Source organism: Macrosteles quadrilineatus, unplaced genomic scaffold (assembly GCF_028750875.1).
Source record: "Macrosteles quadrilineatus isolate MER2022 unplaced genomic scaffold, UCM_ALF_1.0 Scaffold_2__2_contigs__length_208266976, whole genome shotgun sequence".
Lineage (NCBI taxonomy): Eukaryota > Metazoa > Arthropoda > Insecta > Hemiptera > Cicadellidae > Macrosteles > Macrosteles quadrilineatus.
In genome coordinates, this window is record NW_026542595.1 from 205,721,909 (window position 1) to 205,739,008 (window position 17,100).

Below are 17,100 nucleotides of genomic sequence, written 5' to 3' on the forward strand. Positions count from 1 at the left end.
CACCTGAGTCCGAGATGCTTATCCACTAGGCTAGCAACACACCCAATAATCTTATATCGCAATGTAAACTTGCCAATGTAATGTTACATTGTGACTGAAATTTTCCTTCCCCTGAATTTACTTAGAGAATAATGAACTCATTGGGAATAGGATTGTTTCCAGACTCAGCTGATATTTGCCAATGAATACATTTAGGAAACTATAAAAGATCTCAATCAACAGTTTATTCTGAATTAGATGTATTCCTTATGCTAAAATTTTAAATTTAAAAATCTTTAATTATTAGCTCCCTAATTAGTTAACCTTTCTTAAAACACTTCTCCTCCTACTCATTACCACGGACAATTCTTCTCAGTCAGTACGTTTTAATATTGGGAAAACATTACAAAATACAAGAAATCTAATAAATACAAATGAGTTTAATCATAGATAAAACATACCTTAGTCGATTTCCCATCCTAATGGAACAGTTGAAGCCAATTTTATTGTTAGTTAACTGTCCGGTGTAGCCTACTGTAAATGTTGTGTTTTTTTTACAATTTGTTTATATTATTTTAGGGTTAGTTTCTCATGATTTGTGCCTCAGTGTTTGGTTATATAGCTAGTGGACAAATTTTTTTATGATTTTTTTAGATCGTGTTATTTGGGTAAACAAAGTTTTAAATTACTGAAATAGAAAGAAGCTAATTGTAAACAAAACACGACTCTACAGTACACCAGACAGAACCAACGGTAAAATTTGCATCAGCTGTTCCATAAGGATGGGAAATCTAAGGGAGTATGTTTTATCATGGTTTAATGTAGTAATTAAATAATAGTCAAAAGTTTAATGTAAGACTTACACAGGAACAGTGGGTTGTTTGACTTTGGGCCTTTTTGATGCATCAACAGACCAAAACTGCTTTGCCTCTGACAGTTCAGAATCCTTTAGTGCTGGTTCTTTACTGGGGCTCTAATAAAAATACACAACATGTCATTTTATATATCCATATAAGTAAAAAAAAGCTCAAAAAGTAGCCAAAACTTCAAAAACAAATCATATAAACAATCACTATAAATTGCACTTGATTTCCTTTTTTACGTAGACCAAAAAAGTTAAAATTATGCCTCTGGGCTCAAATGTTCTAAGGTTGGCCCTAAAATCTGTCTGAACTCTGGAATATTTTACAAACACATTCCTAGATACAGTTACATAGGCATTTTGTTAATTTGGCTACAATTAACTAAAATTGTATCAAATAATTCAAATTAGTCTATTCAACAAAATTCAAATCGTTTGTTTAATATGATATGGACAAAAGTAAACATGATTAGCCTACTTACATCAGTAACAGAAGCAAGAGCTTGCTGGCTAGAAGGATACCAAGTTGTGGAAGACAAACTTTGTAAGGACACCATCCCTCCAGCAGGCTTCAGCTTCTTCAATCCAGCCTGGTGAAAACAATTATTAGAGACTAGCTGTACCCGCGGGCTTTCCCCCGTTTAACTTCATAAGTATTCACATGGCTCATTCACATCCTGGTTGAAGTTCGTTCGCTACGCTCACTCACCTTTAGGTTGGACCTCGTTCGCTGCGCTCACTTGCCTTCAGGTTAGCTCGTTCGCTACGCTAACTCGCCTCCAGGTTGAAGTTCGTTCGCTACGCTCACTCAACTTTTGGTTGGAAATTAGCTGTTGTCATAAATTTAAAAAAAAATAATAGTAGGTACTGCACCCTGTTGGCAATCCTTGTAACTTTTATGCGATTGAACATCATAGAACAGAACCAACTTGTTTAATTGAAACAGCTGTTAAGATCCATTAATTCCTTTTAAATATGAAAAATCATAAGGTTAACATGGGGAACTACAGAGCCACTGGGGCGGAGCCCGAAAGGATTTTTGAGATAAGAATATGCTTTAATGTTAATCGGGAATGTGAGCTATCATCATACCAAATTTCAGCCCAATCTGTCCAGTAGTTTATGCGTGATTGAGCAACACACACACAAACACACACACAAACTCACAAACTTTCAGATTTATAATATTAGTAAGATAAGATAAGATAAGATTAAGTACTCTGAATTGAACAATAAATTGCTTGTCTATAGACACAGATGTAACCTAGGAACGATAGAAACGTTACCTCAGGCTAGAATAGGGCACAGCTCGTAGCTTTATCAAATAGCTAAAGCTGAAGCTGGATTGGGGTGATTTGAACCTGAAACCTTGAGCTAAAATCCCTGTGTTCTACCACTAGATCAGGCCCCCCCCCCAAAAAAAAAAAGCACAGGTGTCTAGATTCCATTTAAATAGCTAGATTTTCCTGTTTCTATCAAAATTTTTTATTCTTCGCCAACACTGAACTTCCTATGTCAGCGTCAAATGAATTTCATCACATTTACTAATTGCTTGGCAAGAAAATTAGTTCTCAAAAGCTGAGAAGAGTATGATAAATTAAGAAAATATAGCTCATCTAAATAATAGTCAATATCTAATTTTGTCATGTAATAGTATATTTCATCACAAGGGCAAAGAGTGAGGACTCTATTTGACCTGAGCTCAAGTTTGACAACCGAGGGGAACCCGAGGGAGGAAAATGAGCGAGAGTTGAAAAGAGACTTTTTTGCCCATGTGATAAACTATATTTTTAGTCATATTGCAGAAAAAAAATCCAACAAACTAAGTTATAAAACAAAAATAATTTTGATGTAAAGAAACCCCCTTAAACAATATAATTCCAACTTGTTCTTTGTACTCATTTTTACTCAGCGGTCAGAGCTAGGCCTACTTTAATCCTATTGTATTAATCGAAAAACATTTGAAGGCATAATCACTGGTAGTTTACAACAAAGATAAGCAGTTTTTAATTTAGTTTCACCCCATATTTAATAGGATGATTAATACTTACAATTACTAACTGAAAATGTGTGTACTGAATGACTGTTTTTGGTCATACACCCATGTAAACTCATATTAGACTGTCAACTTACATGAGTCCTCAAAGGAGACCCCAAAATGGAAAAAATCAATGAACCGTAGAAAGCCTGTCAGATTCAATAGAGGTTTACATCAGAGTTTTGGGCGAAATGACAGTTTCTCAAACGATCCTCATATGAATTTTCAGGAGGAATGATATTTTTATTTAAAACTACAAACAAATAGCCTAAATATAGAATGTATGACACCTTAACAATAGCTAGTTTAGTGAAAACACCCTCTGGCTTGATTAAAAAATGTGTTTATATGTGGTTAATTTAATGATTTGGTTCAATAACCAGGCTAACAATGCTATCCAAAAAAGTTAAAAATTAAAGCACTTACATTGAATAACACACCACACCACTGATGTGTTACATGTTAATAATCTTATCTTTGTTGGAGATCAACTGGCCAATTAGAGTAACAATAAAAGGCACACACCCACTTTTGACAATTAATAACTAACTATATATACTATACAGTTACAAAAGCTATGAGTTGAATTTAAATTAAGAGGGTCGTTAGTATTATTAACTACCAATAAGGAAAAAACTAATTTATTTCTCATTATTTACAGTTTTCTTTTATTTAGTAATATGTTTCGTAATTAAAATTGTAGTACTGTATTTACTTACTTAAAAGCAGTTTGAAATACTGTTTACCTGGAATTTTGGAAGTTTTTCCAAAGTATGGAACCATTCGCTCAGTTTTTCAGTCGCCATGAGTTGAGATTTTAACTTTTCATCAGTGAACAAAGGAAAAAGAGTGCTCCAAATGGAAATATCAGCTACAGTCATGGTATCCTGAAAACAAAATCCTGTTGTTTATTACTGTGCACACGAAACAATTCCTCCAGATCAATTTTTCCATTAGGTAAATGGTAGCATATTATATCGAGTTCAGAAATAATTAAAGCAATAACTTTATATTTAATTTACAAACAAATAATAAATCCATCAAAACATATCATAATTATTTACAAATAAATATTATTTGTAATCTAACAAAACCTGATTGTAAGTGGTTGACAAAAATAGACTTTGTTTCAACAAGAATGCATTCTAATTCAACAATAGTTATTTTTGTGAAACTAGTGGTGAAAGTGGCACTTTGCTGCACACGAGAGCAATGTTTACGCACGAGCCACAGGCGAGTGCGGAATGATCTCGAGTGCAGCAAAGGCCTTTTTCACTCGTGTTACACATTATATTTTTCCTACAGTCACTATAAAGCATATAAATAACATAGATATGCTATTTAAATCTGTCAGAAAAACAAGCCAGATAACTGCAAACCTGCTGGATTCATGGGTCGTAGTAGACTTGTCAGTGAACCCTGGAGCATGATCAGTGCTAACCTCATTGGACCTCTTCCTAGATCTACTAGAGGATATCGTTATATTTTGGTCATATTGGATACTTTTTCAAAATTCTGTTTACTATACCCACCAAGATCTGCTACAGCTGCTCTAGTTGCTCAACATTTGGAAAATTATATTTTCATGATCTATGGAATTCCAAAATTCTTTATCTGTGATAATGGTCCTGAATTTAAGGGCCAACGTTTGTGTTTATTGGCAGACAAATACCATGTCAGAATATTGTATAATGCCAAGCGTCATCCGCAAGCTAATCCTACGGAACGTGCCAACAAGACAATTGGAACAATGTTAAGATCATATGTGAAGGACAATCAGCGCTTATGGGACCGCAACCTTCCCCAGATTGGCTTCGCGTTGAGAACAGCTGTCAACGAAACAACTGGCTTCACTCCAGCGTACCTTAACTTTGGCAGAGAATTGTGGCCCGATGGCCGTACTGACATGGAACCAAATCTACAAGATCCAGAACCTGAAGATATCAATTGTCTAGTTAAGAAGTTGGGAAATCTTCAACACATATACAAGGATGTGAAGATGCGTCTAGAGGCAGCCCACCAAACTAATGAGAAGCGATACAATCTACGTCATCGACAAGTGGAATTTCAAGTTGGTGCCAAGGTGTTGAAGAGGAATTTCATTCAATCGGATGCAGCTGGATTCTTCTCCGCTAAGCTGGCATCGAAATTTGTTGGTCCATTTGAAGTCACAAAGAAGATTTCGCCTACCACCTATCAGCTAAAAGATGAAGATGGACGAGACGTTGGAAGATGGCACGTCTCAGATCTTAGACCTTTGATCTCACGGAATCATTAGAAAATTTCAGGAAATTTTCTCCGAGGAAGGGGAGAAATTTGTAACAGTCATACAGACAGATATTATTTACTCAAGGCCTATAGTTAGTTGTTTTGGCTGGCCACCGGACATCATAATCCTTATCTATTGTTGGAAGCGCACTCCAACCTTTATCAGCTGGACCTTGACTCATACCTGTCTGGGATTGTTTCAATACCCTATTGATTTCTCTGTCCACGTACATGGTTAGAAGGAAGTTGACCACAGAAGAATGTACTACACTTCAATAACCCATCCTTCTTCGAGCAACGGATTTTAGGAGGCATGGGTTTCCGGTCTTGGTTGCCACATCTGTGTCATCGCCCAACACCCTGCCCCACTACGACTGTCTGTGGTCCAACTGATAGCGGACAACTGGGTAGATTTAAGATTGTTATAAGTGTTTTGTCTAGGTGTTATCTGTTTATTTGTGTATTTATTGTATGTGTCAAAAGAGATATAACATTTCAGAGTAACTTTGTGTTCTGCTGAGTTTGGAATAATTTTTGAAAAAAAAAATAAAATAAAAGGAAGCCCTTCCCATCAGTAGAAACATTTATTTGAGAATTAATCTATCTATACTATTATAAAAAAGAGGTGATTGCTGTATGTGTGTATGTGTGTATGGGAAAAGTAAACTCGAAAAATACTGGTCGGATTGGGCTGAAATTTGGCATGATGATAGCTCACATTCCCGATTAACATATAGGCATATTCTTATTTCAAAAATTAGGGATGGACGAGATTGGATTTTTAGTTCGAGACGAGACGAGACGAGATTTTTTATTTCTCATAAAATTTCGAGACGAGATCGAGACGGGATTTCCCTTCTCATACACAACGAGAAATGCACGTTCAAAATTTTTACCTGATTTTGTAACATTGTTAGATGACTGTTTAAATACAAAAATAATGATAATAGGCAAGAATATTTACAATCTTTTATTAAAAAACATCAGCATAACATTTTTTTATTAATCACGCCTAACTTATTAAAAATGCCTACGATTAGGAAACATAGTGATATCAGTTAGGATAGAGTTCAACTTATCCTAAAATAAAATAAATCATAAAATAAAAGCAATATTAATTTTTATAAAATAGTTACTTGTTTTGACTTTTTATAGAAATAAAACATTTCTCACACTGCTTACACTTTACAAAATTCTCAAATGTTATTAAAGTAATATTATTAAAATAATTAAAGTAATATTTACATTTAAAGAATTAATGAAATAAGAACGCCTTCACAAAGGAAACGCAACTACAACACGCTCCTGTATTGCGGGTATTGCATTGACTTTCTGCAGGCGTTTTTAATTTTTTTTTTTTTTTTTTTTATTCCCGTCTTGGTAAAAATCTTGGCCAAAAAGAAATCTCGTCTCGTGTAACGAGATTTTTGACCATCCCTATCAAAAATCCTTTCGGGCTCCGCCCCAGTGGCTCTGGAGTTTCCCATGTTAACCTTATGAGAAATGGAATTATTGAATCTTAACAGCTGTTTCAATTAAACAAGTTGGTTCTGTTCTATGATGTTCAATAGCATTAAAGTTACAAGGATTACCAACAGGGTGCAGCACTATTATTTCTTTTACATTTATGACAACAGCTAATTTGCAACCAAAAGGTGAGTGAGCGTAGCGAACGAACTTCAACCTGGAGGCGAGTTAGCGTAGCGAACGAGCTAACCTGAAGGCAAGTGAGCGCAGCGAACGAGCTCCAACCTAAAGGTGAGTGAGCGTAGCGAACGAGCTCCAACCTAAAGGTGAGTGAGCGTAGCGAACGAGCTCCAACCCAAAGGTGAGTGAGCGTAGCGAACAAACTTCAAACAGGACGTGATTGAGCCATGCGAACGAGATAATCTTGAAAATTAAGAAGTTAAACGGGGCAAAGCCCGCGGGTTACAGCTAGTCTTAGATAAAATTACGGTTGATATGAATATTTTAGGATAAGGTTGTTACATAGATATTCTACCTATTTGGAATGTTTCATTGATAACATATTGATACAGGTATTTGTTATCACTGTGTGTATTGATTATTGCAATTTATTAATATTTAAGTGGAATAATAGCCAGACTTATATGAACTCTTTCATGCTGCTATATTAATTGTGTATTCTGTTTCTTGTGGTATATTATTCAATTCTGAGTTTCATTATATGGTTGGAGGATAACGCTTGTTATTTTTTTAATCCTGGCACTTAGTATAATTAATAATTCCATCACACTAGCTTGCCATTGTTTCCTTGTTTTACAACTGGCAATCAGAAGCTATTACAACAAGGTGGCGCCCTCTCAAACATGACTAGGTACTGGTTACCCCTGGATATTTTGTTCTGGTATTATTTCATATGAGTATATGGACCACCCCTACTCTACCTGGAGCATTGGAAGTTATATTAAACATTTTTCCTGAGCTAGTTGGGTTTATAGCATATTGATTATGATTTGTACATCAAAATTACTAGTTAGAACACGATTATATTTGGGATTTTGATTTGGAAGTTAAAAATTAAAAGAGAGCCATTTAGTTTAAAGTTGAAAGATAACAGTTTTTCCCAAGTAACTCAATTCTCTTGATCAAAACCAGTTAACCAAAGTCCCGTAAAATTAACCCTCAAACCCTCAATGTTGACTAAAGCTCCCCTAACAATAAGATCGACTTCTTCCTGTTGTTTGATTGAAACCTCAGCGTAATCGTGTTTTTACAATAAAACGTGTTTTGTAAATGTTATAAAGTACCTAAATAAACAGGAAGTACTGATTTTGGCTTCTATACATTATCATACAGTAAGCTATACGTGTCATTGTTAATTCTTGGATTATATTAGGTTAGTACAACACGTACATATAAGTTTTTATTTTAAAGCAGTTATGAGTTATGAATGAGAAGAAAGTTTTGTTCCTGACTGAGAGAAGCTGGTTTAGGCCAGAGCTATTTATTACAGTCTTAATGAAAAGAATCTACTGATTGTTCCAAGGAATTTCAGAGTAGACGAACACTTCAGCAACTCTGTCATCTAGGAATGTTTGTACTGCAATAGGCTACTATTGTACTAATATGTCGCTAAGGAGAAGAGTATTCTGTTTATTAAATTAAATAAACAGCTTGAATAGAACACACCCAACCCTTAGGATTGTTGACAAGCTAACTAAAGAAAGTATGTGTCAGATTGCTGATACCGTTTATTTTGTTACTGAAATAGGTGGACTGACTCAAAAGAGTATCTATATATTAATAGGCAAGCATGTTTCTTAAAAACCTTTTTTCTCAGCTCGTTTGCATCGCAGGGAAAATCTAAGCATACGGTTAGCAAGATATTTGCCTGAAGAAGTGCAGACTCACTTTATAAATTAAAATAGGCTAAAAATAAGCACAAAAAAATAATTTAAAATATAAAACAATTTACATGGGCCTTATAGGTTGCCATGCTGGTGACGAAATAACATCGTAATATAAACATAAAATCAAAACAAATGGAATAAATTACAATCACATGTTTTATATACAGCGTGGGGTGAAATTGGGGAGCCTGTATGCCTACATTACATATTATATTTGGTCGACTTTTCGACCACTGGACGACCCCTATTATATCTTAAAAGTAACTATTATATCTAAAGTCTAAATACCCTACAGAAATCAGTAGTTTATATCAGCACTTAACTGTTAACTGTTTGGTTAGCCGAGTGATAATAGTGCTCACCTTCAAATCTGAAGGTCACTGGTTCGAATCTAAGTGAGATCGTTTCGGAATGGCACGAATCAGATCGCGCTTACTTTATTTTTATGGGAGTTATACTTTTTTGTACCTTTATAAAAATGCATGTTACATATATATATTATCAAAAGAATTTGTTGGACTTTTGTGTGCAGCAAATTTACCCCTAAATATTTATTTTTGTAGGCATATGGTATCAATTTAAATTGTTTATCCTCTAGATGTGCTTTTTGCGGGTTTGGATGATATCACGTGAATGCCCTTCGTCATATAGGCTTTCAAAATTTCATAGTTTGTGCTGAATTCTGTTCACCTGAACTCTTTCAAGTTTATATTAAATAAACAAATTTTGTTTTTATCAAAACTAACAGATGACCATTATACAAAGTTGTTTACATCCATACGAAAATTGGGTTATGTGGTTGGTGATGTTTCAGTGAATTCAAGTAAAACTTTGTAGGTAATGTTATTTGTATGAAATGTAAAGAAGAACATGTTTTAGCCTACGATAGTTTTTGTGTTGTGATATTATGTGTCATTGGTATTTGTAATTTTTATAAGATACCTCGAAGAGATCGCTCACGCAATGAAAATAATAGGGCTCGCAATGCAAATAATAGATATATAATGAGAAATGATCTTTTTCAACCTTATCAACGATAAATCAAATCACGGTTTTTGAAGTGACGCAGGTTGCTAGTCATGTATTAAATTGTAATTGTAATTTTTATTCAAATTAAAATTTAACACTATTTTAAAAAAGCTACTGCAATAAGATAGCTACAAATTCACTCATGCTTTTTATTTCGCTGACTTTATGTATGCATGTTGAAATCGATCATGAGCCAGATTAATAGGTTACACTTGTGACTTGTTTTGACATGAAGATTGTTGAAATTGCTTCATTGACGTCATTCACTTTGCCAGTTAACTAACGGACTTTGACTAACAGTGTAGTAGTATATGTTGTCGTAGAGATCGTTGCAGGTATTATTAATAATATAAATTATTAAGTTTACTATTTATTTCATAATATTGTATCTAATCAAGCATAAATTGTGTTATGGTTGGTATCACCAATGTTATTTACATTAGGTTAGGTATTACAAAAACACTACATTCAAGATAATTCATTCAAAATAAACCCTATAAGCATTTAAACTATGAGTTATAGATTTAAGCCTTTTTAATGAGTAATAGATTTAAGCCTTTTTTAATGAGTAATATAAGGATGGTTTACATAACCTTGCCTACTAGGTGACTTTATTTCTTGATGCCTAAAATATTAAGGTATTCCATTTTCATTGGTAAAACTGTCCTAAATAAACATCTAATCAGGTGAAGTATTCCTTTTGCCATCTAGATATTTTACAGTTAGTTGTTTGCAACATAATTTATTCAGATTTAACTTCTGTAACCTTATAGATATTTTATTATACTTTTCTTCGTTATACAAACAATTGGTAGAGTTCTGTGTATGAATACTTACACTGTAACTACTCTATATGATAATATGGAACCTAAATATATTTAAACATAGTCTTAATTTATTTGGTAACCCCATTTTCAGAAAATAACCTACCTGAAGCGTTGTTATGAATTTAATGGTTAGGGAGAAAATTCCAAAACACTGAAGATCTCAAATTCCCATGTTTTTCTAATGATAGACTAAGTTGTAGTTAGCTTTGTTCAAAACCATATTATGATCAAATTTGATAATTTTTTCATACTAAACTAACAACACTTTACTTAAAATTCATGTTCGACCTTTTCAGTAGTAGCAAACCTAAGAGTCAACAAAAAACTGTTACGTAGAATTTTGGTCTGCATAGCCCACATCGCATATGTGTACACTACGCAACTTTGATACATTTTATCACATGCATTGGGTCTATATTGTAGGGTAACTCTTTATAATTTCTTCCCAGTAACCTTACACATAACTTAGATATTAGTATAAATTTGAAATAAAATGTTTTTATGGAGGTAAAATCAGTAAATTAAAATTTGTTTCTTCTTCATTCTTTGATTTTTATTAAATCAAATCAATGTTCTTTGAACATTTAATTTTAACTTTTTCATTGAGGGGTTTTTTCAGTCATTCAATTTCAACTTTATAATTAATTTCTCAGTATGCATTAATATTCTGTTGAATTCATAAAACCAGGTAAATTTGACTAATTCGTCAAATTCATCGAATTTGTCAGCTCAAAAAAATTCAATTTTCATTGATATTTAATTTTAATTACCATTCTTTTAAAGTACAAGTGAATTCAAGATAACAAAGGCTATTGAAACTTCAAACAAATTTATGACAAAACATTAAATTTAGTTAATTTTATTGATAATTGATTTAGCAAGACAAATATAATAAGTATTTGAAATTGACTTACCCAAAGGGAGATTTCAAAAGAGCGCTAATCTTTACCATAATAACATGCAAAAAGTAACAAACTACTTTAACACAAGACAGACTGAGAATGAGGGTGAGTCTAGGAAAATCATGCTTACTGTGGATTTGTTCTCTCATTGGCTAAACATTCCGGAACATTTCAGTCAATAAGATCACACCTTTTCTTGCTTCAACCTCTACGTCCAGATATGTGCTTTCCATGGAACATTCAAGACTTTCATGCTAAATTTTGTTATTACAGTATTTGAATCAATTTAAATTCATAATTTGCTCAAAAGAACAGTTTTCTCAAATTTACAACTTGATGAAAAAATATTTTAATCAAACAATTCTAGTAAAACTTTGTCCAAGCAAGATCATTTCCAGACCCAGATGCCATTTGTCATTGGGCTAAGAATTAATGATGCTATCTATCAAAAAGGTCGACGTTAGATAATAACAATACCAGGGTTTGGACCGTTCCCTTTCAATTCATAAAAAATGCCACTGGCGTAGAAAAACACAAATAAACTGAAAATAAAATGACACATTATGTTACAGTGATGTTGAGTGTCTTTGTGTTGGTGATGGTAGGCCTACTAGCAGCGGCCATTGCAGAACCAGTGAAAATTCTCAAACCATTTCTCGGAATGGAAAACGTAGAGAAGTATCAAGGCACAAACATGGACGAAGGAGGACGGGACTGATTTCGTCACGAAAATAACATCACTAAGAAAAAAGAAGGGCGAATGCAGGACTTGATCAGATTTGACAAAGATTTGATCTTTACAATAAACGTTGATTTATCTTGCTTGTATGTTTTTTCAACATCCCAGTTAAGATTATTATATACCAACAAGCTTTAAATCACGAATTTAAGTTATAATAATAGTTTATTTTAATAGGTAAACAAGTCTACCAGCATTATAGTATAAATTAAGATTAATCTGAGCTTTACGAACTGGTGTAAAAGTTAAAGGTATCTTGAATGTCATAAGTTATTTTTTGTAATCTGTCAATATCAATCAACTGAGATTCACAAAAAGTAACTAAATACAATTGTATAATGTTTTACTACACCTTGTATAACCCAAACACTGTACTGCATTTTAACAAGATTGTTAACTAAAAGGTTTTTTAAAAACGTCATCACGGTACTTAACAGGTAAATGAGATTTTTTGATGACTTCCCCAGTTAATGTTTCTAATATCAAAGCTGCTGTTGGCAATAAAAGGTTGCGTAGCAGCGTCTTCTTTGCGTCATAAAATATTTCATTTCTCCGCTTCACTAACGCAATTTCAAATACTTGAAGTTGGTAAAAGAAGGGTAATGTTGGTAAAGAATAGCAATAATATCATATTTGTATCAAATATATGCAATTTATGGGTAAGTTTTCTACAACCTTTGAGTGTTTTACTGAACTAAAATAATTTGTGTCATTGTTTCTGTATGGAAAGAAATTGTAAGCATATTTTATTATATCTAAGAAAGTCATTGCATCATTTATAAAGAAAAACTCATGCCTATATGGAAATAATTGGTGAATTTTATTGGTAAAGGGCTAGACTAGAATTATAATAGGAAACTGTTCATAAAACAATACTATCGTTCTTTTGAGCACCTAAACACAGGGCAATTCTAAATGATGATACACTTTTGAAACTCTATAAATGAAAAACCATACAACCTATCATCACGGGATGAGAATCAATTGAAAGAGGAGATTCTAAAGTTTTGTTCGACACCACTTTGGTAAACATCGTTGCAAAATTAGCCTCTACAGACATTTTTAGATTTTAACTACGATTTTTAATTGATTATACAATTTTAAATCAATGAAACTCCAAAACACAGAACCACAGTTCCTCACAGCTTACAATAGTGGTGTACAACAATAACAGAGCGGTAAATTATAGAACTAATTGACCCCTAGTGGTATTACCACAAATGTTTGACAATTCAACATATATGTATGAGGTGTATGTATTCAACAGGTTTTTAGGTTCAGCAGGCAACACAAATGGTGCCCTAGAGAAAGTAGTACCCGCGGTCCGTATCACTCCGCTATTTTTCCTCGGCAAGAAATGTGCTCCGCGTTTTGAGAATATAGTTCCGTATGTTTTTGTAATTTGAAGTGGTTTCCGCGCCTAAAAAAATGCTTTAAAGTTATTTTCTTGTTTATTAAGATTGTAGGAATGTTTTAAAAACGTTTAAAAGAAAAGTCCAGAAAGTTCAGAAATACCGAAACTATAAACACGAAATGAACACGTTAAATCGTAGTTATAATAGTCAATCAGTTGCTCATAGTATTATTATCTTTAAGTGTTGCCAACCTATTTCCAAGCGTACACGGATTACGTGCATAATAGAACCACACTGTTTTGTGTTGTTTCGTTGGAATCCTGATGTGCGGCAAAGTATAAACCGTACGACAAAGTATAAACCGTACGGCAAAGTATAAATATGCAGCAATTAGCAGCTTTCTGTACTATAAACAGTACAAGGAAGCCAACTTTGTCGGGTGACTGTAGGAAAAAATATTTTACAATCCTGCAAAACTGATTTGTAATTCAACAATAGATTGAACTAATAGATGGTTTAGAGCACATCACAGATGTTTAAAAATTCATAACATTTGAATCCAATAGTCAATGATTGGATACACCAAATCATTTGATTCTGTTTTAACTGTTGACTTATGAGGTAGAGTAGTCTGCATAGGACAATTTTCTTGTGGTCTACTTCAATTAAGAAGCAGTTACCAAAAGTTTGGTGTGAGTAGGTATGTTAGGTTAAGTAATTAATTTTGCTTAGCTGAAAACAAAATTTAGTAACCCTGACTAAAACAGTTTTTTCATAAGTAGTCCTGTTTAACGATAAACATCTATTTGGGACAAAAATCAACATTATCACTGGGTGCAAATAGTCCAAAAACTTATGAAGGACGATTTGTTGTCACGATCTGAACTACCTAAAAGCATGTGAAAATTGTAGGTGACATATTTCTTAGCGGTTTAAACAATGTTGGATTGTTTAAACCTTACAAACAGTTTAAGACTGACTTGTCTGTACCATAAATGTATGTATTATTGTAAAAATGATGTTTACCGTTGAAAATAAATAAATAAATAAACAACTTATCATCAAACTAATCAGCTAACATAATTCTTACCTTAACTAAATACTTGTATTTTTTCAATCCATTTTCAAGGAGGGTCAGCAGCTGAGGAAGAGGTTCGTTGAGAGATCCTTTTGCATCCACACATCGAGTGACACAGGGCTAAAACGGACAAATATTTTAAGTTTATTTAGTTTGTAAATCTTAACCACTTACTCTTCTGCCCAAATTATTTTACGTGTCCAATTCAAAGGCAAACTTGTGCTAGGCAAATGAAATGTCAAAAAATTAAAACTGACTTGATAACAAGGCACAATAAATCATTATGCTATTTTCAATAATAGCAGTTAACAGGAAGAAGTCAATGTTAAACATGTAACATTTGAAATCCGTTGACTTATGGTGGTGACCCAAAATCTGATGTTTTAACGATTTCCTATAAACTTTCATGTTCCTATATTGCCACAATAGTTCTGATAGTTTGTTCACAGCACGTTTCTTCTCATTTTCAGCCAACGTAACAGCAAAAGTTATCACAACAATGGGAATCATATAGGCAATAAATCCGATATTCCATGACAGTCCTGCATTACTTATTTCATTTGGGCGTACCAACTTTGTGAGAAGAAAAATATAACTAGGTAATGCACATATGGCAGTAGTAACAGTATACCAGATCACATAAACTCTATAGTGTGACTTGACTTCTTCAATGTCGTGGTACAAGCAGTTTTGTAAACGTCTAAAAAGAGCCATTTTCTTTCTAGCTTCCACAAACTTCCTTGATGCTTTGTTACCTATCGGTGTTATTCTTGACAAATCCTCAGATAGTTCAGGTAATTCCAAGTTCTCAAGAGTTCTATTTACTGATTTGTTCATGGCCAAATTTTCAAATAAAATCCCTAAAGAACCTGCAACCAAAGACATTTTCATCCCTTTGAAGTGTGCTGCATGTAAGAATTCCAAAATCTTTGGAAGAGATAACTCAGCTATGTGCCAGACACTCCATATTTCAATCACATACCAAACAGCGATGATAAAAATAAACACGTTTTCCCAACAGATTAACTTTTTCTTAACCCCCAGCATTGTTTCAATCACACTAAGATTTAAAGCACTAGCAATTTTAGACCTGTAATCAAATATTGCACTGATAAATAGGTAGGATTTATTGAAAGAAATTAGAAGTATATGAAGTATTTGTATATTCCAAAAGATGGCATCCATTCTTGCAAAAAAATTACCATAGAACCATAAATAGCAAGTCATTATAATATCCAAAACTGTGTAAGTTAATATAACCACTTTCTTTTGTTTAGAAGGACGAAAATCAGAGAGCGATACACAAAATTGACCGTGAAAAGTCTCAAACCAGAACAAATATTTAAATTTCCCCAAATATCGAAACATTATACCAGTTAATGAGTAATGTTCTGGAATTTGTTAGTTTGATACACTTTCACTGAAGAACTCAAACTTCAAGGAATAAATGTTGCATGAAATGAGACATGTGCTCATAAAAAATTTATTCAACATAAGAACTTTTCACCAAATTAAATTCGCTGGCATTGATCAATACTAGGTACTTAGCTAAACAAATGTTTGGCAAAGAAAAACTTGTCAATACATGTTTAATATGGACAAATTACAGATAGTCATTTGGATAGTAGGTAATCAATTTTGAATTGTTTTGACCAAGTTACAACATATAACAACTTTTTGAAGGTGTTACTAGCACTATACTACAAATTTAAAAGTTTGCCAGTATTAATTAAGAATGAGTCAGTGTCAGATGTAGCCCCTGACTCTCTTACTCAGTGGATTTATTAATCTGTTAGGTAAACATGATATTGAATTACAAATTAACCAAACCTAGTCAGACTAACTAAAAATACCTTTAGCCTAAAACAAGACATTAGGCTATTACTCTACGACAAAAACTCAATTGTGCTATTGTGGATCCAAAACAACTTAAATTATTCCAAGAGAGAATTCAGTGAGGAACTGACAACACTTGTAGAAAAGTAATGGACCAAAGAAAGACTAAACCTGAGGCAGTCCTCTGCCAAAATAAACAGGTTTAGAATCTGTCTTGCATTTGTGTGTCTATTGAATATTTAATACCACTTAACATGTTCACTGGGAGTGACGAGTACTGTAATCTCATCACTGCTAGCGCTTTCCAGCGGCGCGCAACAAATATAAGTAGGCCTACTTGTCAAAGCGCCGTTTACAAACTGTTGTTCCAGAGTGAGATTAGCCACTGCCGTGAGACATTGTTTTGCCTGCCGCTTATTGTGCCAGTTTTGTACTTTCTCAAGGTATAGGCTACCCAATACATTTTCCGATCCGAAAATTTTGTCGGTGTTAGGGATTGTAGTGTAGTGCTTAACTTGGGTTTAATTACATGGACTAATAACAATAATGAATTTAGTACTGTAGTATTGTGGATGGAACCTAACCTCAAAATTGTGCTTTGAGCCCCTTTTTGCGGTATTTTTTTATGGTCTATCTGTGTACTCCGCTTCTGCTTTTTCCCCTATTTGGCAATACTGATAGCCGGCTGGCAGTTTTGTTTACTGCTGCTATCTATTGAGTTCTTGAAAAACCACGTCCACAACGACTGGGACACAGTAGATGCTATAATATGCCTCTCCTATGGGATGAAACTACTGTAAATTCAAACATTTT

The 17,100-nt window shown here is 33.5% G+C and overlaps 1 protein-coding gene and 1 long non-coding RNA gene across 2 annotated transcripts in view; one reads left to right on the plus strand and one right to left on the minus strand.

The window, feature by feature from the left end:
• The window catches only part of LOC128986523 (methionine--tRNA ligase, cytoplasmic-like), a 40,141-nt gene that overhangs the window by 21,564 nt on the left and 1,477 nt on the right, over window positions 1-17,100 (minus strand). The window contains exons 3-6 of the mRNA XM_054406930.1: window positions 14,464-14,571; window positions 3,626-3,766; window positions 1,324-1,431; window positions 843-952 (exon numbers count right to left, since the gene is read on the minus strand). Of these exons, the coding sequence (XP_054262905.1) occupies window positions 843-952; window positions 1,324-1,431; window positions 3,626-3,766; window positions 14,464-14,571 (467 nt within the window). The remainder of the gene's footprint in view (window positions 1-842; window positions 953-1,323; window positions 1,432-3,625; window positions 3,767-14,463; window positions 14,572-17,100) is intronic.
• LOC128986524 (uncharacterized) lies at window positions 9,790-12,101 on the plus strand. Its single transcript, XR_008490136.1, has 2 exons — window positions 9,790-9,885; window positions 11,852-12,101. It is a non-coding gene; the product is annotated as an uncharacterized LOC128986524 (long non-coding RNA).